The sequence below is a fragment of the Sturnus vulgaris genome, chromosome 3, assembly GCF_052056855.1.
Source record: "Sturnus vulgaris isolate bStuVul1 chromosome 3, bStuVul1.hap1, whole genome shotgun sequence".
Taxonomy (NCBI): domain Eukaryota; kingdom Metazoa; phylum Chordata; class Aves; order Passeriformes; family Sturnidae; genus Sturnus; species Sturnus vulgaris.
The window spans coordinates 25,361,929-25,384,823 of NC_142245.1; the positions used below are offsets into that span (position 1 = coordinate 25,361,929).

The 22,895-nt window shown below is 37.4% G+C and overlaps 1 protein-coding gene across 11 annotated transcripts in view; it reads left to right on the top strand.

Annotated features, from left to right (window-relative positions):
* MTA3 (metastasis associated 1 family member 3) overlaps positions 1–22,895 on the top strand; it is a 242,813-nt gene that overhangs the window by 23,385 nt on the left and 196,533 nt on the right. For all 11 annotated transcript variants that reach the window (XR_015802205.1, XR_015802203.1, XR_015802202.1 and 8 more), the window contains exon 4: positions 18,269–18,395. Coding sequence is in view for 7 of the 11 variants with exons in the window: in XM_088161230.1 (XP_088017356.1) it covers positions 18,269–18,395 (127 nt within the window). In the remaining 4 variants the exon portion in view is untranslated. The remainder of the gene's footprint in view (positions 1–18,268; positions 18,396–22,895) is intronic.

A 22,895-nucleotide genomic window follows, 5' to 3' on the forward strand; every position in this document is an offset into this window, starting at 1 on the left:
GAGTTAGACGTAAACATGTATTGCTTAATGTAAAGAATGAAATACTTGAATGAATCTTTGGGGACTGAAAATCACTGGAGATTGTAAAAGAGCTGTTATGTGCACTTATGGTAAATGTAGATATTAGTCAAAAAATAGGGGGTTGGGGTTTTTTCCTTTTTTTTCAGATAAACAACAAGTGCTAATAGGTGAAAAAAGCCCCATTTTTCAACATTAACCTAACTTTTTTGGTATCTGCCGTTTGGTATACAACTGAAATACCATATTGTTCCATAAGTTTTTGATGAAAAATATAATTCTAGAGAGAAAAAATACAATTCTGAAAATATAATTAAGAACCTAAAAATCTGAGATGAAAACAGTAATTTGCAAAATACTCCAATCATATTTGTAAATAACTGAAATGTGAAGTATGTCAACATCCCATAAATTTCTTGCCATATGCTATTAAATACCATTTTGATTATATATTATGCTTGAACTTTCAAAATTAATCTGTGAATAAGTTATGTAGGAGTTATAAATCTCTAATTTATCAGGATGAGTCTCCTGAAAGACATTAGATAATGCCAACTTTTTAGTGCAAATATAGGATGGTGTATTAGGTGCTTTAAAAATAACTTCCAATTTGTTTAATGACCAGCTCTGGTCATTTTGCTCATCTAGGTATGGTTAGTGAAGAGAAACAGCCAAACTTTGGCTATTGTTTTATTCTTTTATTGGTCTTAGAGATGTGGGGGTGGTTTGAGTACATAGTATGAAGTACTAGCTTGGCTTTTATAGGAAGACACTACATCTTCCTTATGTACTAAGAAAATGATTTCATGTTTTTCTTACATAGTTGGATACACTCTATAGTTATTTGTGACCTATTTATGATCATGATCATCAGCCCCTGCAATCATTAGTCTTTTGAGTTCTTACAGCTGAAATTTATAGAAACATAGAACTTTAGGTGATCTTCACTAAACTTTCTAGTACTTTTTTTTTGTTTTTCTTTTCTAATGGAAGGGTCAAGAAAGTATGAAAAGGATAACAACTTTACTGGAAATATTTTTTTTTAAATTTGAATTTTAAAACATGAATCTTGTAAACTTTTTTAGTTGGCTTGTTTTTTTAGAAAAGGGTATGTTAGTCCTGTGGGTGTCATTCAACCTGGAAAAGTGAGTAAGATTTTTCTGTTTCCTTTGTGAGTTTTAGATTGCTGTTTGGTCAGCACTTTGGTAGAAAGGATTTGGTGGTGGTCTGTTGCTCTTCTATGGCATACTTAGGGGTTTGTTGGTGTCACTAGGAGTGCCATGGAGTCTTCCATCATGTTTTCTCTACTGGGATTCTCTTGTGGTTTTGTAGTGAGAAAACAGAAATGTGATTTACAGCTGGTTCAACAAACATCTTTAGAATGCCTGTGTCTCCCAGGTTATGAGCCTTCTAACCCATCACCCTTATGAGTTGTGTTTCCCTGTGAAGGTTTTCTCTGGACACATCTATGGACTCTGTAGTGCCAAATTCTCTTAGGAGATGTTTGTTACAGTTACAGGGGCAGCACATAGTGAAGGATTGCTCTCCTAGAGCTTCCTATAGCTCATAGAGCAGATGTAGTTAAATGTCAAATCAATTTAAAGGCTTTCATTCTGGAATAACACAGTGTTCTGTTTAAAAATATGGTGTGTGTAAACAAAATATTTGTATATTTAGGAATTGAATGTTTTGGAATGTTTTACATAGATAAGAATGTTGACACATCAACACTTCTACCTGGTTTGGTATAAAATAGATGTTAAAAGATACAGGTTTCATAAGGAATGGAAACTCTACTTCAGCCACTGATTTCTCCTGTGTGTCAGTTTGGAGAAGTCTTAAGATCTGCTTCATGTTTTCTAATGATATTTTGTATTGCTAGCATTTTTTTTTCTTTATGATTGAGAAACTGATCTGAGTTATGCATTTCTCGAGATTTTGGTGAGGGTTGGGGTTTTTTTGACTGATTTGTCAGTTTCTGAAGGTTACATTTTGAGATGTAGATATACTCCTATTTACTAAAAAAAGCAAATAGCTTTGTAAGAAAATATTTTGGAACTTTAAAAAGAAATTTTACTTTTTCAGTAACTTGAAAAAATTTCAGAATTATTCTAAAGTATGTTTGGGAAACATGGAATAAAACTGATCTGTGACTTTTTCACTGGTAAGGAGTCAGTATATTGTTTTCCTAGAGTGCTTCTTGTTGTTTTTTGGAGGGGTTGGGTGTTTGTTTGTTTTGTTGATTTTTAAAATGTGGTTGGGGGGTTTTTTTTGGTTTGCTTTTCTTTTAAGTTGTTTTCCAAAATATTTCAAATTTGGGGAGGGAAAACAAATTTTCCTTAGGCTATTTTAAAATGCTCAGGTACAGAGTAGTTCCCTTGTTTTCAAAGAATGTCACTTGTCTGTGAGGAAATCGTATTGCCTTCTATTTTCCCCTGGAAATAAAAGAAGTGTTTCAGGTGAAATTTAATTAAGGAAATTTTTATTTGTCTACCAGCCTCATGTATGACATCAGTTTAGATCTGGGAATAGTTCTAGAAGCTGACTGTAGCCACTTAAATCCGAGGATTTGCAATGTTTTATGGGCACTTGAGGACTCTGTTTTTCACCTTTGATTTATGTTACTATAAAATAGAGTTTATGGTAAGGTCAGCTTGAAATACAAACCAAAATACTGTCCAGGCTCAACTTCCTGATCCTGTGCAGCCTCCTGAGTTTAGTTAGAGAGTTCTTTTGGAGTGTTAACTCTCACCAGCACTTAGGTTGTAGTCATCACTGCAGGGTCACTGTGAGGGGGCTGCTCCTTTCCTGGCATGAAAGAATTGACCAGCAGAGCAAGGCTTACTGTGAAGGGAAAAGAAGGCAGAGAGATGAGCAGACGATGGCTGGCAGTACAAGAGACAGATATTGCAACACATACCCGAGTGTGTGAGCGAGTGAACTCAGAGACCTGGGACAGAAACACTCAGCTCATTAAAATGGGTGAAGCAAACATAAAGGGGTGGCATAGCCATGTTTCCTAACTAAATGGAGTGATTGAGAAATTGCCAGCTGTAGCTGAATCTATAAAATGAAGATGATTCTTTATCTTCAGTAGAATTAATGTAAGTATTTTAGGGCAAGGTTTTAATAGCTGAAGAGAGGAGACTGTATCAGCTTTGTACCAGCACTGGGTTTTGGGTTACAGCAAAGGGCTCGGGTTCTGTATTTCCTTCTTTGCAATAAATTTATCACAGAATCACTGAATATCCTGTATTGCAAGGGACACATGAGGATAATTGGGTTCAACTCCTGTCCTTGCACAGGGACCATTCCAAGAGCCATACCATATCTGAGGTTTATTCACTACTATTTTCTTGAAGCTGAGTGGGGTGACCTGAGTACATGATGCCATTTTTTGCAGTTCTTTGCACTTTAAGTTCTTTATCTGATCATGTGTTATCATGTAATACTATGTCTGAAGTCATTCTCTTATTGCAACTCCTCAGCCAACTTTTGCCTAGTCAGCCATCTGGTGAGGTTATAAAAAAATTACTGTTGTTGGAGTCCTTCATCTTCTGATTTATTAAGAGGGTTTGTTTCATTTAGGTGTGCTGAGATGCTGACTAAATGCCAAGAATATTTCTGGGCCTGTGATAAAGGCCATGGAAAATGTATTTTTTTCTCATTAACACAGCTGATATTCTTTGTGAATGAGACAGTACTTAATTTAAAAAAACTCTGGGATATTTGTTTAATTGACTGAGGTGAAAGGTAAAATGACATTTTTCTAGATTACAGAAGCTGACAAAAATCATATTCAATTTCAGTTGTTCTTTTTAGAAATCACTTACTGGCTTTACTTCTCTTGTTGCACGTTTTAAAAACCTTTTTTCTTTTGCTCTTAATCAGTCACGTTTCTTGTCACGTTGCTTTGTAAAATGGTGTTTCTGCTACAGAATTTTTGTATGTGATAGATATCTAGGAGAAGAGTCCTGCTAGTGATTCCTGGGTAGACTATCATTAGGGTTGGAAAAGACCTCCAAGATCCAGCCTTTGACTGAACACTGCCATGCCCACTAAACTTTATCATCAAATGTTGAAGTCTGTACTCAGTTCTGACCTTTGTATGACATTGATATGTTGAAATGAGAAACAAATCCAGTATTCTCTCTGTACTTTAACTTTTTTGCCTATAAGGCAGTGCTCCTATTAGAAGTTCTTATTAAAGTTGGTGAAAAATATTTAGTATGCCAATATGTTTTTGTAGTTGCCATTAAAAGATCTCAAAACATCTTACAAACACTCATAGTTTATTTTCTATAGAATATCAAGAATGTTCCAGCATTCCTGGAAATGGCTTGATCTTGCAGAGCAGTTTAGCTGCTGCTGAGCCTTCTTACCTTCACTTAAAGGTGCTTTGTATTTGAGGGGAGGAATATTTTGCATATTGTCGATGTTGACTGCCAACACTCCAGATGCATCCGAGACAATGAAGCTGTTAATATTCCATCTGATTTTTGAGAAGCATTTTATTTCAGTAGAGCAGCAGGCTAGCAGGTATCATTGAAGACGTTAAGTAAATGAGCTTAACTTGAGCAGTAGTGTTTAGCAGATTGCTCATTGATGTTCCCAAAGATACACAAAATTGAAATGTGAATTTCTTTTGTGTGTCTTCAGGTTTTTCAACATATGGTTGCTCTTGCATAGTGGTATTCTTAGTACTGAACTGCAGGAAAAACATGAGAATATTTCCTGCTGTCTTCAACAATCAGAAAAATAACATTTTTCATGCAACTTTCTAAATTGTATGGGTGTGGAGACCCTGGGGGTTCAGGAAAGGGCTCCAGAGTAAAATGTCCAAAACACTTTGTGTTCTTCAGTGTTCTGTTATCTTAGTCACATATTTGACTCAGTATAATTCAAAACATTTATAAAATACTGTAGCTGGACTATTTTTGTCCAATCAGATTGTAGCACAACCAGAAACTTTTTTCTTTTTATGGTGGCTCTTTTTCGTCATGGTAGTTCTTGGACATCAAACATCAGTTTAGACACAAGTTACTTATAAGGGATACAACATTTCTTTAACCACAATCTTTTCTGAATAATCACTTTAAGATGACTTTTCCTGTTGCCTAATTCAAGTCACATAATGTCTTAGCACAAAAAGTATGTTTTTTATTTGAAATCTTAATTTTTTTTCTTTGGTTTTTTTTTTTGGTTTTTGTGGTTTTTTTTGTTGTTTTTTTTTTGTTTGTTTGTTTGTTTTTTTTGTTTTGTTTTGTTTCACTACTTCCCCTGATACCAATGGTCTTTGCAGCCTATGCTCAGTTAGAAGCACCTTTGGTGAAATGAACCTAAGAGACAAATATTAACTTTTTTACTGCATCCAATCCATTTTCTATCATGATCATTTTAAATGTTGAAATAATTCATAGTTTCTTATACAAACAAAAAGTTCCAAACAATAAAAATCAGCCCTATGGTGAATACTTTTTTGGTCTTGCTTGTCATGTTGATGAAAAAAAAAAAAGTCTTTAGATCTCAAGAGCTCAATTGATTCGTGTCTCTTACAGTAGTGTAAGTAACACTTATGTGGAATTTTCTGGCTTTTGGAAAGTTTTCTGGTAGGTTACAGTTCATTTTTTCAATTGCACTTGGTGAGAAGGCCTCTCTTGCTTGCTGTTAAGCAAAGAGATCTGTTGATACCAGGCTGTGATGAAAGACACCATCTTTGCATGGTGGATAGGAGAAAAAGGATCTAAGGCCTGGAAAGGCAGAGCTGGGAATGAAAGGTAGGAGAGGCTCTGGGATTGTGCATGAGGAAGAAGGCTTGGCTGCTAGAGATGCCTGAGGAGTGGGCGAGCAGACTCGTGTGACTGGTTCAGTGAGATACTGCCTTTTTAATCGCAGGGCTTCTGTAAATACAAACTCGTGTTTTGTTTGCAGCTCAGTGTCCCTGGCTCTGTCTTTTCTGTCCACACACACACTAAGAATTAGGAGAAAATTAGTTTAGATGTCACTTAGTTGCCCTCTTCTCTTTGAGGACGAGACAGGTTTTTCAGAAGTCCCTGTCTGTGAGCAACTCATCAGAAGACTCTTAGGTTTGTTTTGAAGATGAGTTGGTGAACAGAGACAAACCCAAATATAGTAACCCAGGAAATTTAGGCGTATAGGTTTCAAAGTTGCTTTTGCTGGAATTTTGCATGTTAATGCAAACTTATTTCCAGTCATCTGATAGAGACATGTAAAGTAAGCAGTAACAAATTCAGGTGTTTGCTTCTAGGAATCCTGAAGTCTGTGATGTGGGAGACACACACCCTAGGAGGACCCTTTAAGGATGACACAGATAACAAATTCTTTAATCAGTGGCAGAGTAGCTTTTATGCTTAGGCAGTTATATTAGTCTAACTATGACTTTCACTGAAAATGAGCTTGGAGGTTTTGTGAGGAAGACAGGATCTCTGATCTCCTGAGACAAGGGAACATCAAGTTTTCCTTCATTTACCCGAGAGAATGCCATCAGTTGTTATTTATTTGCAGAGGGGGGAGAAAATTGAGAACTTGTTGAAATACAGAAAGCCTTGTCGAAAACGACTTTATTGTCATTAAGGAAAAACTTGTCTCAAGGCTCCCAATTATTCTTTTCAAGGGTGCTTTGGGTAGTGTCATAAATTATGTGTTTTCTTCATTTGATTTTTGTTCAAGAACTTGTGAATGTTTTCTCTCCTCAACACTGAAAGCAATAAAGAAGCAGTAATGAGAAGTGCTTTGCTTCTGACAATATCTGAGTATTCTTTTTGTGACTGACATTTAGAATTAGTAGTTATATTGTCTCATTAACGAGTTTACTGTCAGCCCCAACTATCTTGTAGAATTATTAACTTCTGTGTCCGTTCAGGCTCCTCCTTTTGTGTAGAATGGCTTGTTAAATTGTGACTGTTAAAGATCTTCTCTTAATGGATGAATGGATTTACAACTAAGTTCATAATTTTAGGAGTTCTTAGCTCTTATGGAAAAGCACTTTTTTTTCACCTGTGTATGTGTGATCTGCATTTGGATCGTGCATGGCTTCTTTGCACATAAAAAAATTGTCTGCTCTGTTCAATTCATGTAACTATATCTGAATTTTTGCATGGACTGTCTAGCTAGCAACTGCTAGCTTCATCTTTAGACTGCCAAAATATAAACTTATCATTTTGGGCAAGTATGTATAGGTTAATTTTCTTTCAAATTCAACCATCTTGTTTTCTGAACACAGAATTTAAGAGGTTTGAATACATTGCTGCCAATTTCTCCGAATGTAAAAACAAACTAAACCTAAAATCTGGATTAATTCTGTGAATTTGCTGTGAAGAGTGGAAAGCTGTAAAATATCGGTTCATGTTTATGCTTAAAACTGTTTAATAGATAAATGAAGCTCAGTTTTTATTTTTATTACTTAAATACCAGAAGTATTTATTTAGTAAGTTTCCTTGGTAAAGAACTCGGTAGGGTACAAAAGGTGTCACTTTTTTGAGCTCTACTCCCAAAATAAATTTTTCACATTTGAGTCTTTAGAAAGAGAGAGTATTCACAGAATATTGCCAAACCATTTCACATTCCCCTGTGTTCCTTAGGATTCATTTCCTCGTGGTCAAATTTAAATACACGTGCCATTATTACTGTACTTGTTCAGGGTTTCTTTTGTTTTTGGAAAACATGTAACTGTTTTCTCTCAGCTGCTTTCCTGCCTTTTTCATGTTTCTTAACTGCATGCAAGTGATCCTATGCTGTTTTCTTGGTACCCTTAAAACACTTGTAGTATTAAAATTGATATTATCGATCATAACTTTTTGTCTCATGAAGATAAATAGATTTCCATAATCTCAAATGGTCCTACTTCTTTTTGTTTTCCCTTGGCTCCTAATTTTAAGTGACTTCCCCACTTTCTTCCCAGTTCACCCATACTGTACTAAAGCACCTGAGGCATAAATTTTAGACTACAAAAACATTGCTGGGTTATCTCTATCTGTAAAGCTCCAATTAGAGATGTGTTTCACATCTTCAAAGAGTTCTCTGGTACTCTAATTGAATCAGTAGTTTATATAATTTATAAATCTGAATGATGTAAACTCACTATTAATATAGAAAGATTTTCCCATCGTGCAGTGGCAGTTAAATGGGTGATTCGGGAATCAGGTCTGATGATTTAAAGGCTTACCAGCAGTAATCCTTCAATGTTTGTATTGTGCAGTGGAATGAAGTGTGCAATAGTTGCCCTTGGTAATACTCATGCATGCCTGTAACTGCACACATGCTGGTAGAGGTGGAGCTTTTTAGCTTGGGCAGGGCTCTGTGTGAGAATGAGTGCAGTGCTTCCTGACCAAGCTGATTCATGCAGTCCTAGGGGTGTGTGTGTGTATATATATATATATACATATGATTTGAGGTATTATGGACTAGGTAGGAGTCACAGATAAGATGAATCTGAAAAGTAGCTGTGTGGTTTTTCTGTAAACTCTCCTTCTGTTAAAGGTAGCCTGCACAAGTAACAGGACTCAAATTCACCAAATCTGTTGAGTTTGTCATGCCCCAAACCACGTGGAGTGGGTGGCCAGAATGGCTGTGCTGTTTCACAGTGCAGTTTGTCTGTTTGATCCACGTTTTGGTTTTTACCTCAGCTACTGTTTGCAACCCTCTCTGATCAAGTGAAGATTGGTAGTGTGAATCTGCTTTGCTTCTGGTTTTGATATGCAACAAATGATTCTGTGATCCTTGCAGAGATTGTTTTGTACTGATGTAGAATACATCACTCCCATGTGCAAAAAAAGTTTGAGTGGTAAAAAAACGCAAATTTTTTTCGGTAAAAGCCTGTTCTACGTTATCAAATTCCTAAAAAGCTTCAGGGAGCTAGGCAGTTTGTTTTGACTGTTGCCTACTACCTAAATCCAAAACCTGTTTGAGGATTTATGACAGTATATAGGATGTCTTCTCTGTGCAGGTTGCAGAGTTGCTGGGCTATGCACAGAGCACTATATATGCATATATCCAAGGGTTGTGTGAGTGCATGTGCCTTTTCTACCTGTACAACAGGTCAAACATCTATCCAAAACCAGCACAACTAAATTAGCTGTCTTCCCATTTTTGATATGCTGAATGATAGAATTTGTTTTTAATTTGTCTGTTCTTGTGTTTGTGAAGGATTGTGACAGTGATACGCAGTGCTGAAAGAAGTAATGTTTCAGTTTCGTGTATTAAAAATGCAGCCTTGTTTTGGCTTAAGCCAGAGTAGAAATAGTGTTGGCAGAGTCAGTGACCCTAACCTAGACCCTACAGGGTACTGTGGCTGCTGTGTGGCATTCCTTTAGGCAGGTCCTTAGAGTGATGCTGCTGTCAGGAGTGAAATCCTAATGCAGTTATTCTCAGTAGGCCCTCAAGAGGCCAAGAACTCAGTTGCCAAGTATTATACAAGTAAAAAGGTTTTGATATATGGACAGCTTTTATAGTTATATTTTTATATTTATATTTGCCTTCAAATAGGGGCTAGCATCATCTGCCTTCATAATGCTCTCTCCTTTCTTTTCGTTTTTAATTTTTGTTTTTAATAAGGGGGAAAAAAGCCAGAATCAGAATACTGACGATTTACCATGTACGAGACGAATAAGTGAAGATTTTTTATATTTTACTTGCTGCAACAAAAATGGTATTTGAACATGTTGTCTACAAAGCAAAGTACTGAGAGTAGAAGAAAAATTTAATTGATTTACTTGGGAACAGCATATGTATTAAAACTTGAATAGCTAATACAAGGTGATGTTTTTTTCCCTGTACTATTTTGTTTGTTTGTTTTTCTTCCTGGTTTCAGTATTAATAAATTAAAAGGCTTTAATAATTTAAAGTAATACATGTATTCATATCTCTTTACTTTTCTCAGTTCATGTGTATAGTTCCTGTAAATTATGATCTCATTATCTCTCTACAGGTATTAAGGAAGTAGTGTATCCTGGAAGGTAAATCTCTAACATAGTTGATGGAAAAAAGATGGAAAAAATGATCCTTTAAGTCTTACACCATCAGAGACCATCAGAGTGAATTGACTCCTCTTCCTGGTTGTCTTGTCAGGCCTATAGACAAAAAAATTTCTTACCATGTTGGCATCAAGCAGACACTCTCTTGGATAATATTCTTCTCATTTCCTAATCCCACACATAGAGCCTTAATGTCTCTTGATTGAGTTTACCCAAGAACAGGATATACAAATCCTTTTATTTTCTTTCTCTTTCCCCCCCTTTTCTTTCTTTTTATTTTCTCCCTACTTCTTTAATTCCTGAAAAAAATCCAACAAAATTCAGCCCTTCTGTAAGGAGATACTGTAGAAGATAAATAATTTGTGTTTTATAAGCAGAATCATATGCCATTCTGAGTAGGGGTAGGAGAGTGCTTGTACAATCTGTGCCTTTTCATCTCTGCCAACAAATTTTGAAAAGCTGTTTATTGGCTTTTTAGGATGTGAGCTGAATGTTAGAAAAGCAGTTTAGATCTCTGAAACTTGTGGTTATTGTCACACAGTGCAAGAAAATGTCAGCGTAGATCTTAAACATGGACTTTGGATTCTTACAGAAAACATAAGAGCGCATTTTTTGTGTGCTTAGTTCTTCTTATGCTACATTTATTATTTTTTATATATTTGCACTGCATTTTCTTAAGGAGAGAGACAACCATGCAGCTTGTTAACCAACTAGATCAAACAGACCTGTTGCCTATGCTAAAGGAAAGATAATCTTGTTTTAACAAGCTATGAGCAGGAGTTTCACAGAAAAATGATGAAAATCTAAGTGATGAGAAAAATTATTAATAGCAGCTGTCTCAGGAAAATGGAATATATAGATCTCTCTTTTCTTAAAATCAGATATAACAATTATTCATATAGGTTACATGGCAGTGTTGTAGGTAGCCTTTGTATTTCTTGAGCCAGATGATGGATTTAAAAATTATTTCTTGTGCACTGTCGGATTAACCATGTACACTTCTGCTCATGGTGGTCTGCCAGCCTGGATTTGAGAGTAGAACTAAAATTTCCTTTCTTTCCCACACAACTCTAAACATATGTACACTTTGGAAAAACCACTAATTGACTTCTGATTCAGCTGATGAGCTGGATGTAACCAGTAATTGGATGTTCATCATGTTGCAAATAGCAGTGTCTGTGGCACAGTTTTGAGTCTGCTGCTCGCTGCTCCTAATGAGCTGCTTAAAGAAGCCCCACCCAGGACTGTTGCCTCTCACACCCTGCAGTTCATACAGATGTATGACCAAACACAACCTGAGCCCTGTAACAGGATATTTTCCTCGTTTGGAAGAATTTGCATTTAAATAGGTGATACAAAAATCAGGTAAAAGGGGAAAATCTAGTTGAGGTTTATGGTACATAAACCAGTTTTTTCCCCACTGCCTGCATCATGTTATTGTTGTCATGCATCTGTGGGACCTTCCTGTTCCATAGTGTTGTTACAAACTAGCTTACAGTGCTGAAAAACGGTTAAAGAGCTATTGTGCTTGCTCTTGCATTTATTCATGTTATATTTAATTTATTAGGATCTATTTATTAATGTGGCACATCATGATTCACAGTACTTATGGAGGTAATCCTTCCTTGCTTTCCACCCACAAGCTCCTAGCTCTCAGAAATCTCCAGAACCAGCTATCAAATAAGTCCCATCCATCAGGTTTGGGAAGGTGAATGTTTCTGCTAATGAAAGGTGTGATGGTTTCCATAACATATTTTTCCTACAGGCCTGTGATACAGATGATATGGTTGCCCAATTGCTTATGACTGCCTGTTGTCCTGGAAATTATTATTATCATAAAATGCTACTTGGAAGTACCCAAAAAACCATTTTGTGTTATTATTTTGGAAATTATTTTTTTATTTTGGAAATAATTTTTATTATTGGACAGTAGGTGTGGCATATTAGTTCTTAATGGCTACACAGTGGTTATTTCTTTGTTTTGTGATCTCCTTTAGAAAAACAATGAAGAGGTAGTGTGGGAGGATCACCTGGATAATTGTGTAGGAAAACTGGATAATCCCTTAGAGGCCACATGTGTATCCATGCTATCCAGCAGGAATTAAAAGTAGACCTGTTTCCTGTAAACACAAGCTATCACTTATTTTTTTCCTGCCCGAAAAGTTGCTCAGTTTCATGCTTTAGATAGTAACGTGCTATCTACATGACTTGTAATACGTTCAAACTGTTCTTTGGATTTCTTATCCTATTTGAAAGTAACAGCAAATATCAAATTGACGTTAGAAATTCTAAGGCATTGCAACAGACATGGTATAAGTAAAGCTAATTAATTCAGCTTTAGGAAACGCTTCCTCACTCAAATTGAAAGTGTAACCATGCATAGTCTAGCTCACAAAGTTGATTAAAAGGCCTTACTACAGCTTTAGGGGGTCAAGTATCACAACTAAGTTAGTACAATGAAACGTGGCAAGAAGCCTCATGCAGATGAGCAAATTGGCCAACTGCTAACCTAAGAGAGCTCTTCAATTCATTCACAGTCTGAATAAAGCTGTTCAGATGGTTAGACTTACTGTTTTTCTTTTGTAGGAAATTTGGCAGTAATTAGATTTACTCTCTCTCTCTCCCAAAATCTATTTATAATTGTTACTGCTGTAGCATCTAACTGCCAAATGTGCAGTTTGAAGTTTTTGCCACGACCATCTAAGCTTAAGGAGACTTATTCACAGCCACCTTTGCTTTGATGTGTGTGGTAAACTTGCTGCTCTTCAGCATTCTCAGCTTTAATCTGTAGGTTTGAAAACATGTTGTTGATACCTGGAATGTGCATATTTTTTAGGCTGAGTGTCAAAGAAAAAGGTATAGAGGAAAGGAAGAAAGTGAGGCTTTCTTTGAACTTGAAATTCTGATCTCATACTGATCTAATACAATTTTAAAAGTATTTTAACAAACAGTGAAATGGCTGTAACTCCACAAATGGTGGTGGTGATTTGAGTCTCTTGATCTAAGTCTGCATAAGCTGGATGCAGCTAAGCTATGGCTTCAAGAGTAGAAGCAATTAAGGTAGGAAGTTAATGCACTGTAGCTTTGGGTACTCTGCTGTTTTTATCCAGCATTCATCTGTGCTACTGTTGAAAGGAGTAGTCTTGTTTTTTCCCCATTATGTCTTCCTAGTCTCCTATTTCTGCTTCTTTCTCTTCTTTATTTTTTTTCTTTGTAGGTCCAGCAGGCCAAGCAACTGGAATTGACCTAGATTTAGGAACAACTCGGTGAAAAAAAAATCCGATTGCATAGTCTGAGTCAGAGGGTGGTGGTTAAGCATCCACACTGTGTGGAGGCTGTGGGAATCTCCATGGGGAGCTGTCCTAGCAGTGACTGGGGCAGGCCATGTGATGCACTCTTACCATGTTTGCAGGGTGGCACAAGAATGGGGTGGTGGCTGGGGGATGGCTTGAGGGAAGAGCTGGTATGCAGGGATTCCTAGAAAGCAGGAGGAGTGCTATGTCAACATGAAGATGTTCAGTAGGGACAAATGCCAAGTCTTGCACCTGGGAAGGGAGAGCTCCTGCAGGAGCTGAGAACAGAGGGGCTTGGGGGAGCAGCTCTGCAGGGGGGACCCTGAGGCTGCTGCCAGACAGCTCCCTGACAGGGAAGGGAGTTGGCCAAGACCATCCTGGGCTGTATCACCAGGCACATAGCCAGCAGATCAAGGCAAAAGATTATCCTCCCTGATTATTCAGCACCCGTTGCATTACATTGAATTATATTGCATCCAGTTTTAGGTTCCTGATAAATTGGAATGCATTCAGCAAAAACTATCGTGATGGGCACTTGCCCTTCTAGGAGAGTCAGCTGGAATTGGCCTTTGTCAATTTGGAGAAGAGGTGGGCTGCCAGTGCTTATGGGGGTTATAGACCAGAAGGTGGAGTTGGACTCCTGGCAGTGACTAAATTAAAACAGGAGTGACTCAAATTAGATACATGTAGGAGCTTTTCTCTGTTACTGGGAAATGGAGAGGTTATGTGGTCTTTTGTCTTCAGAGATTTTCAATTACTGAATACCAGGGACTGACCTCACAGCTGAGCCTATTTTGAGGTATAGTTTCTGCAAGGGAACTCCTGGGGCCCCTTCCAGCCTGAGTTACTCTATTTCCCATGACTTTTGATTGAATTTCCGGATTCCAGCTCTAGCTGGAGGGAGAGAATGCTGTCAGCATTTTGGTGGCAGTAGAGGGAGAACTTTCTCCTTTCTTTTAATACTGAAGATTACTCCTCCTCCCTGAAGGTAGTCTTCAATGTTTAAACTACTCTCTCTTACTCTGTTGCAGTACACAAGGGGAGCACATGGGGGGTTATTTTCATTTAGTTAGGGAAGGGTAGTATGTCTGAGGAATTGACCTTGTTTTGCTAGCTGATGGTTAACTATGCAGTTGTTGGAGCTGCATTTAAAACTTTAAATATCTTTCAGGACTTAAAAAAATATTTTAAAAGAATTTTTATATTAAATAGGAGTATTGTATTTCTAGAGACTTGCCCTCAGTTTATTTTCGTTTTAGTTGCAGAAACAAGCAATTCTTCCTCATAGCAAGCTTGATTCATCACATAACTATAAACAAAGATACTGTATATGAAGTTTAGGTGGCATGGACGGTTTTCTCTTTTTCTCAGGCTCACTAACACCACCATTTTCTAACAGCAAATCCCACAAATTAAATGGAAGAGGAAAAAAAGAGTGTTCCTCATGTTTGAAAGTGGTGATGCATGTTAAAATGAGTGAGGGTTACAGCTTCTTTCTGGTGTGCATTGCTTAACTGAGTCAGTTAAGTCTCATTTATTTTACATCAGATGGGAAAGGGAAAGTTGCAGAGCTGTCCCTGTAAGTATCTTCAGGATCACAACAATTATTTACCACTGATGATTGGATAACAAATAGACCACAAGTTTTAAAAGCTCATTGGAGATGCCTGCTTTTGCTCACCAGGATTTTTCTTTTAAATAATGAAATACTTCTTGTAAACTAAGAAAGGTGCTACAAAACAGCATTATCTTAAATTTTGCCCGAGGCCTAAAGGGGATTGTGGAATTTTCAAAATATGATTGTATGTATGTATGAAGTATTCATCTGTAGAGTCATACCTAGGAGTTTCAAAATTATATTTAGCTGAGCAATTTTAAACTAATTCTTTTTGTCTAACCATGGAACAATGAGGTCTGTGTATGTCATCATCATATTGCTGCATTAAAGTATTTGCTCACTCTGAGCTACTGGTTTTCTTCTCTTTCTGAGTGCTGAAATGTGCTTAGCTTGGTGCTACTTTGATTTCCTATAGGTACCTTCTATGTCACTCCTTTTGATAGAAATAATCTCTCCTAAGATGGCAAATGAAATTCACATGTGCTGTAAGTCAAGTCAAAGATGTGAAGAGATCTCTAAATGTTCTGCAAGGTTGTTACCACTTTGCTTCTAATGGGTATGAAGGCCTGGTCATTGCAAAAACCTGCTTCAAATGCAGCTCTCTGGAGGTTTCTTCAGATGCAGAATTCTTTGTGTTGCCATCAGGCAAACTTAGTTTCCTCCCTTCTTTATGCTGGCCAGTTTCCTTTCCTGGTACAGGTTTGTATGATTGCTGGGACAAATTATTACTTGTTTTGCAAAATCCTACTATTAACATTGGTTTTGTATTTTAGTGCTGAAGCAGGAAATTATAAAATTTTCCTGATGGTAAATTGTATTGAGTGGATGGAACTATTCCGTGTCTGGCCATGGTTTGTTCTACTTATTACTGAGCTTGTCAGACCATCCCGTGCAAGACATCTGTTTTATTTCTAAAAATGCAACAGAAAAAGTTACATTGTTGCATGTTTAGGTTCAGAGTGTTTTAAGAGGTGGGTCTAAGAGACATTTAGTTTCAGCTACATGCTCTTGGGTCAACATTTTCATGTCTTATGCAAGATTAGTGAAATAAATTTGTTTAAATGCAGTGAGTTTTCTTCTTAATCTCTGGCTTCCTGCAACAACTTTAAAATGGCCCATATTGCCCTGTGTTTTGTGCCTTATCTGTAGTCAGATGTTTTTGATATGTTAACCAAACTTGTGTTTGGATGCCTAAAATACTTAGGAAAAAAGCCCCAAACTCAAGGTATCTAGAAGAAATATTAATGCTTGAACTTGACAATTAAAATGTAGCTTGTGACGGTCACTTACTGTAATAAACAGTTGTAGAAACTAATTGCTGGAAACATTGGTGTGGTGTAAGCCCAGCTTGAAACAAAACACCACACAGCTGTTGGCTCACTACCCCAGGTGGGATGGGGGGCAGAATTGGAATTAACAAACCAAGCAAAACAAGGAATTAATTCACTGCTTCCCATGGGCAGGCAGGTGTTCATCCATCCCCAGGACAGCTGGGGTCTGTGACACACAGCAGTGACTTGGGAAGAAAAAACATCATGGCTCCCAATAACTCTCTTCTGTCCCCCAGCTTTATATGCTGATCATGGTACCCTGTGCTATCCCTTGGGTCACTGGGGTCAGCTGTCCTGGTTGTGTCCCCTCCCAGCTCCTCCTGCCTCCCCAGCCTCCTCCTTGATGGGGTGTTATGAGGAGCAGGAAAGGCCTTGGCTCTGGGCAAGCTCTGCTGAGCAATAACAAAAACATCCCTGTGTTATCAACACAGCTCCCAGCACAAATCCAAACTTGTCCCTGTACTAGCCACTGTGGAGAAAATTAACTCAGTCCCAGCCAAAACCAGCACAAACATAAACCCTTTAACATGAATTTCTATTTTTTTAATTAATTACTTGCCTAATTAAAAATGCTTTGCATTGGCATAGATTTCTTTTAAGATTTATTCATTGTCAGTATTATAGATGTAAAAATAATTCTGAGTTCAGTCTGACTTGAACCTTCACATATGTCAGGTGAGGCTGTGGGTTGTCAGGTGAGATGGATGGAATTCTTGTTTTCTTTTTTTTTTTCTTGCACTCTTTCTCCACAAAACATGCCAAAACAGGGAAGAGGGTGGGGGTGTCTACAGCAAGATAGACTTAGAGTGGAATTGGGTTTGAAGAAGTTGGTTGCATTAGGGTATGTTGTTATATCACTTCTCTGAAAAGAACTATTAGAAGTGGAATGAACTACACACAGGCATTAAAAAAATGATTTAAAAAAGTAGTAGTGTTGCATATGGAGAGAACTGTGGTTGCTATGAGGATGCATGCAGGCTTCATTTTGAAATAGTGGTTGTAGGTTGGTTGTAAAAATGGTTATTATTAGTAGAGCAGGCGAGGTCCTCTGTTGTAGGTAGTTACATGAAATACTATCTCATGCTGAGCTTCTGTTGTTGAGTTTCTGAGAAATATTTTGTAAACTACACTTGGTTTTGCAGGTGATGGATAATTTACCAGGTAGAAATGTGCCAAATCTTAGAGAAGTTTTTAAAGGGTCTGTATTTTTGCATCCATTATTCAGAGGATACTTTTTGCCCTTTTTGGGAAGCTAGAGGAAGTACAGATTCAAGTTCCACATGTTCCAGAAATCCACTAGGAAGGCAGATTTCAGCCATCAAGATCCCAGGATAGCTCTTTTGGAGAGCTTGCCATCGTGTGATGTGTTAGCAAGCATTTGGAATATAGCCCTTCAGTTCTATATGTGACTCTTTCTAGTATCTGCTTTTATTTCTTCCTGTCTTGCTTAAAATAGAAACAATTTTAAATTTTATTTAAATATGCAAATACCCTGCATTTGTTGTCAGTATCTAAGAAGGTTAAAGTAATGGAAGACACTAGGCTTTTTCAGATTTCTTAGACTGATTTTGCAGTCTTAGATTGCAATTACATTTAGTAAATTTCAGTTCATAGAAAGTTTACTTTTCTCCAGGACTTCTGTAAAAGTTTTAGTAGTAGTAATATTGGCAAGAGAAAGTCAAACCCAAAAATGGTCAGCAAGCAAGAGAAAAAAAACAGAGGAAAGAAGATGAAAAAGGAATGAGTAATGTTGACAGGATTGTTCTTAAACTGTGTGAAAGACATCAATGCGTAGTACAGAGGAGAGGAGCATAATTTTTAAAGGGTTGAAGTAGAAGTGTATAATTCAAAATACTTAACATTCTGTCAAGTTACATAAACTGTAGTCTTGTTAAACTCATATTTTCTTTGAAATACTAAAGGAGGTTGCTAAGGGGTGGGGGGATGTCAAATGAAATGGTTGCAATGATGTTATGCAACAGAGTTAATTTCGACCTACGCTCTGCTTCTCTGCAGAAGAAGTTGAAGAAGAGTCTGAAACTACAATTGAGGTTGATTTGACTGATAAACAGAAACATCAGTTGAAGCACAGAGAGCTTTTCCTTTCTCGCCAGTACGAGTCCCTACCAGCAACGCATATCAGGTAAGAAGTAGTAAATACAATTTATCTGCTGGCTGGATTGCCAGCCCATCTGCTGGACCGTGTCAGCCTTGCAAAAGGCTGTCACTGCTCTTAGCTGAGTTGGGCCACGTTGTCCCAGGATCTGCCTTGGAAGCACCTTTGTTTTTTCCTTCTGTCACTTGATGTTTGAGCCTAAGAAAGCATGAGAGTCTCAGAGCTCTAGCTCGACAACTGATAGCATCTATTGATAATTTGAGGGAAAGTCAGCCTGTTACTGCTTTGGGAGAGCTGATATTTTTTTTAGTTATTCTGATGACCAAAGGAATCTTGACTATTATGTCTGGCCTGGAAAACAGAAGGTGGGTTTGGAAAGGAGGCAGTGACTCATTAGTCAGATCTGCAGTTTAGGACTACATGCATGTAAAATTAAAATGATCCCAACTTCAGTAAATGTGAAGAAGTCATGACTGAGTTTGGCTAAATGTTGCAGAAACATTTCAAGTATTGTTTTAAATTGCCTTTAATGCTAATGTAGGAAGAGGCTTGCTAAATCTCAAAAAGTGTTTGTTGATTTCTTTCTGTAAGTGACGAAGGTGCTCATGTCATCTTCTATTTAGCAGTCAGGAAAACTTTTTTGTGTTGGGATGAGGGGATGATGAATCTCGAAATGGAAAAGAAATAGCACAGTGACAGGAGGGAGTCTAATTTAGTGTGAAACAATGCATTCTTACATTACATTCTAAAGGAATTCTCATTTTCTCATTACGTTCAGCTGTCCCCAGCTATTTCAGACCATAAATGTCTAGAAGCTAGCAAAAAAGAAAAGGTATATATTGTCCAACAGGAGAAGCACGTTGTACGTGCATATTTATTTTCTCTCTTATTGGCAAATCACAGAATCATAGAATATTCTGAGTTGGAATGGACCCACGAGCACCAGTGAGTCCAGCTCCTGGCCCTGCACAGCACCATCTTCAAGAATCACACACCATGTGCCTGAGAGCACTTTCCAAACACTTGAGCTCTGTCAGGCTTGGTGCTGTGACCACTTCCCTGGGGGGCTGTTCTAGTGCCCAAACACCCTCTGGGTAAAGGGTAAAAAACCTTTTTGTAACATCCAACCTAAACCTTCCTTGACACAACTTCAGGCCACTCCCTTGGGTCCTGTCACTGGGGACCACAGAGATTAGATGTTACTTCTCTCTCTCGCTGACAACACAAAACCTGGAAGTTGGAAATTTTTGTATTAATTTCTTGTGCTTTATTCAGCTACTTGTTCTGACTTTGAGAAAGTCATTTAACTGTCAATTTTCTGCTGCTCCAACTATAGCATGGAGATAATAATCCTGTGCAGTTTCTTTTTACTTACTTTGACATTTAGATATTGAAATAAGGTATTCTCCTTGCAGAGGGAAGATTACATAGAAGAAGTATTGTAAATGTCTTCTCACCTCACAACTCAGGGAGCAAATACAATAGAGGTTCTCCAGTACACAGTTCACAAAGAAGGCAGAAAAACACGTGAATTCATAGTACATGCCACACAGCACAGCAGGCAAAAGCAGAGTGATGACTTGCATCTGCTTTTCAGAACAGATGAATGTCCTAGCACTGTGTTGTCACGTGTTACTAAGACCTTTGCCAGACAAGTTCTGGAACAACCTTGATGTTTCAACAATGTTTTAAAACTCTGTTTTAAAAAGAAACAAGGAGGCAAATACACTATAAAGTATTCCTTACTTAGCTCTTTAACTTATTAGTTTTCACACTCTGTGATTCTCAGTAGTTTTCTTAACTTTGATTAATTAGCTTGTCCTCTAAAGAGGATAGAATTACTGAGAAGGTGGCACTCCTCTAGCTTTCTTCCATCAGTATTCCAGAATTCTCAAGGATGCAGATATCACAGCTTCTCTGGGTATCTGTTTTGGTGTTTGATGACTGTTGTGGTGATTTTTTTTCCTGTCATCTATTTGGGATTTTACTTATTGAAACTTTGTCTACTACCTTGTGTCCTATCACTGTGCTTCTCTGAAAGGAGTCTGGTGGCATCTTATTTATCTATCTTTTCATTACCTAATTAAACAAAGCAGTAGAATTTCTCCCTCTAGTTGTCATACCTCGAGAGTGAACAAATTTGGTTTAATATCATCTGTAGGCATGTTGAAAGTGTGTTCGGGTTAATAAAGGTTTTAAACTGTTTTTCCCAGGGTCAGCAATTGAGGGATACCCCCAGTAACCAGCTGCCAGCTGGACTTTGTATCACTCACCACAGCCTTTCCAGTCTGGTGGCTTTTTCCAAGATTATTGTCCTCTTGTCTAGTCCCTATGTTTCAAATCTGCTTGAAGGACACTGGAACACTGCAGGCCTTGCTGAAGTCAGGTTCAGAATGACATTCTCTGCTGCCACTGGTCTACCAAGCCAATTGCCTCCATGTAGAAAGCTAGGGAATATTTGTGCAATAAAAGCCAGGGTAGCTCCATGATGTGGGCCTTTGCTCTAAGCACCTGCAGTTTTAGCCCTTAGGAAAAAATGGAATTTACAGGAGTAAATGGTACAATGGTATAGAGTGGAGATTGGAGGTTGGAGATCAGTTCTCCCAAAAGTAAGAACACGGAAACTCAGCCCCTCTGGAAGGAAGAGGAAAGAGTTCAAATTCATTTTAAGCGAATGGAGAAGGTTTTTGACAGCTACACATCTTGAACTTTTCCCAACATCTTCAGCCAAGAAAAGTATCTGAGACTAATTGACTTTTTTGTTGTAATTGGAGGAGTGAAAGAATTTTACCTAGTATGTTTTTACATAGTTTTTACTAATAAGTAATAAGAGGAAATTACATCTCTTCCCCTTCATAAAAACCCTATCACTAAGGTTACTTTTGTTCTAGTTCATACTTCCAATATGGTGATGTCTCATTTATACACGTGTTGCTATTACTTCATAATTGACTTACCTTGCAGTTATTTTAGTGGAATGGATTTCTTTAAAATGCATGTCTAATTCTGGAGCTTTTTGGTCTGCAACTCTGGGTTTTGAATAATTCTGATGTAATTTGCTCTCGTATTAGTGACATATAGTTTCATCCCTCATTCTGATATTTTTGTTACGCGTACATTATATGTAACTGTTTTGACATGTAATTTGTTTTGTTAGAAATGCTGGGATTTTTTTTAGACATCATCTTGTCTCCCCTTTAAATTAGATGTCTCTATGCCATTTCAGTAGCTTTAGGGAGCAGCATAAGTTTTGGGATAAGAAAATCCCAAAGAGCCAGATTGTTACCTTCCTGCCTACTTGTCAAGTTCCAAGTGAAATTATTGCCTCCCGTGTCTGCTCAGATGTGTGCAGTGAGTAACACCCCTCCAGTGGATTATCTCCTCCCTTCCTAATCCCTGCATGTTGCAGATGCAGTTTTGCCAGGCTCTGTAATCCTACATGTCCTTGTTGCAGTTGTCTTGCCAGCTGGATTCCCTGAGCCACTCTCCTTTATTAATGTCATGCAGTGAATGCACCCAGGCTTGGTGCAGGTGGTGCAATCCCAGGCAGGGTTTTCAGATGTTTGAGCATTACCAAATACAGCATTTTAGAAAGGCATGAAAAGTTACAAGGGGAAGAATGGTGGAAGTTGTCAGAAAGCTGAAATTATCTGCCAGTGTTGCAAAATTCACCATAAAACAGTATATGGTAAAAGTGGGTTCTTCTACAAAAATCAGCAAATGGTTATCTTGTTGGAGATGCATTGTGATTTGGGCTTTAAATTTATTTTTCATTCTTAAGCTCTCAAGAGTTAATAGGTATTAAACATGTTTAGATTGTTGTAAAAGATGTATTAGCATCTAAGTTCATTTGTAATTGCTCTAAAGTTAAATATTTCTTACAAATTTTGTAGAAGAATTTATTTATACATCAAGGTTCATCTTACCATTTCAGTATCTTTGCTTGTTTGCTTATTTCTTGTTTGCTTATTTGATGTTCCAGTCTTGGGGTTGTGGTGTTTTTATGCAAGATGATGATGATGATATTTTAAATGTTTGGCAAGCATACATAAACCAGGCATTCTCAGATGTCATAATAAAAGCAGGTGTGAGTCTTTTGGACTGCTTTATACTGCAATAAAAACCTCCACCCCCCTTAGGAGAAAAAAAAATATTTTTCTTGCATTTCATTTTACATGTGTAGGATATCTGTGTATTATGTAGATGTTTGTCATGATGGGGTTTCTTCAAATAACTGTAGGAAATTTGCACCTTAATCTTTAATGGGGAGTGTTTCTTCAATCTGCAGTTGGATAAACTAAGTGTTTCTTATGTTTTTTAGAGGATTCTATTTGCTGCTTGGAATAAACAGCAAATTCTAGTTTTCTATGCACCTGTGAAAGAAGAACTTTCTGAGCATTGATTCTGAAATATTCTTATGCATATCCTTTATTTTAAAAGCTGACAAAAGACAAAACCAAGAAAAGAACCCTCAAAACTATCTTAAGATGGTCTTGGCTTGGTTTATTACTTCTGATCCAACACAGA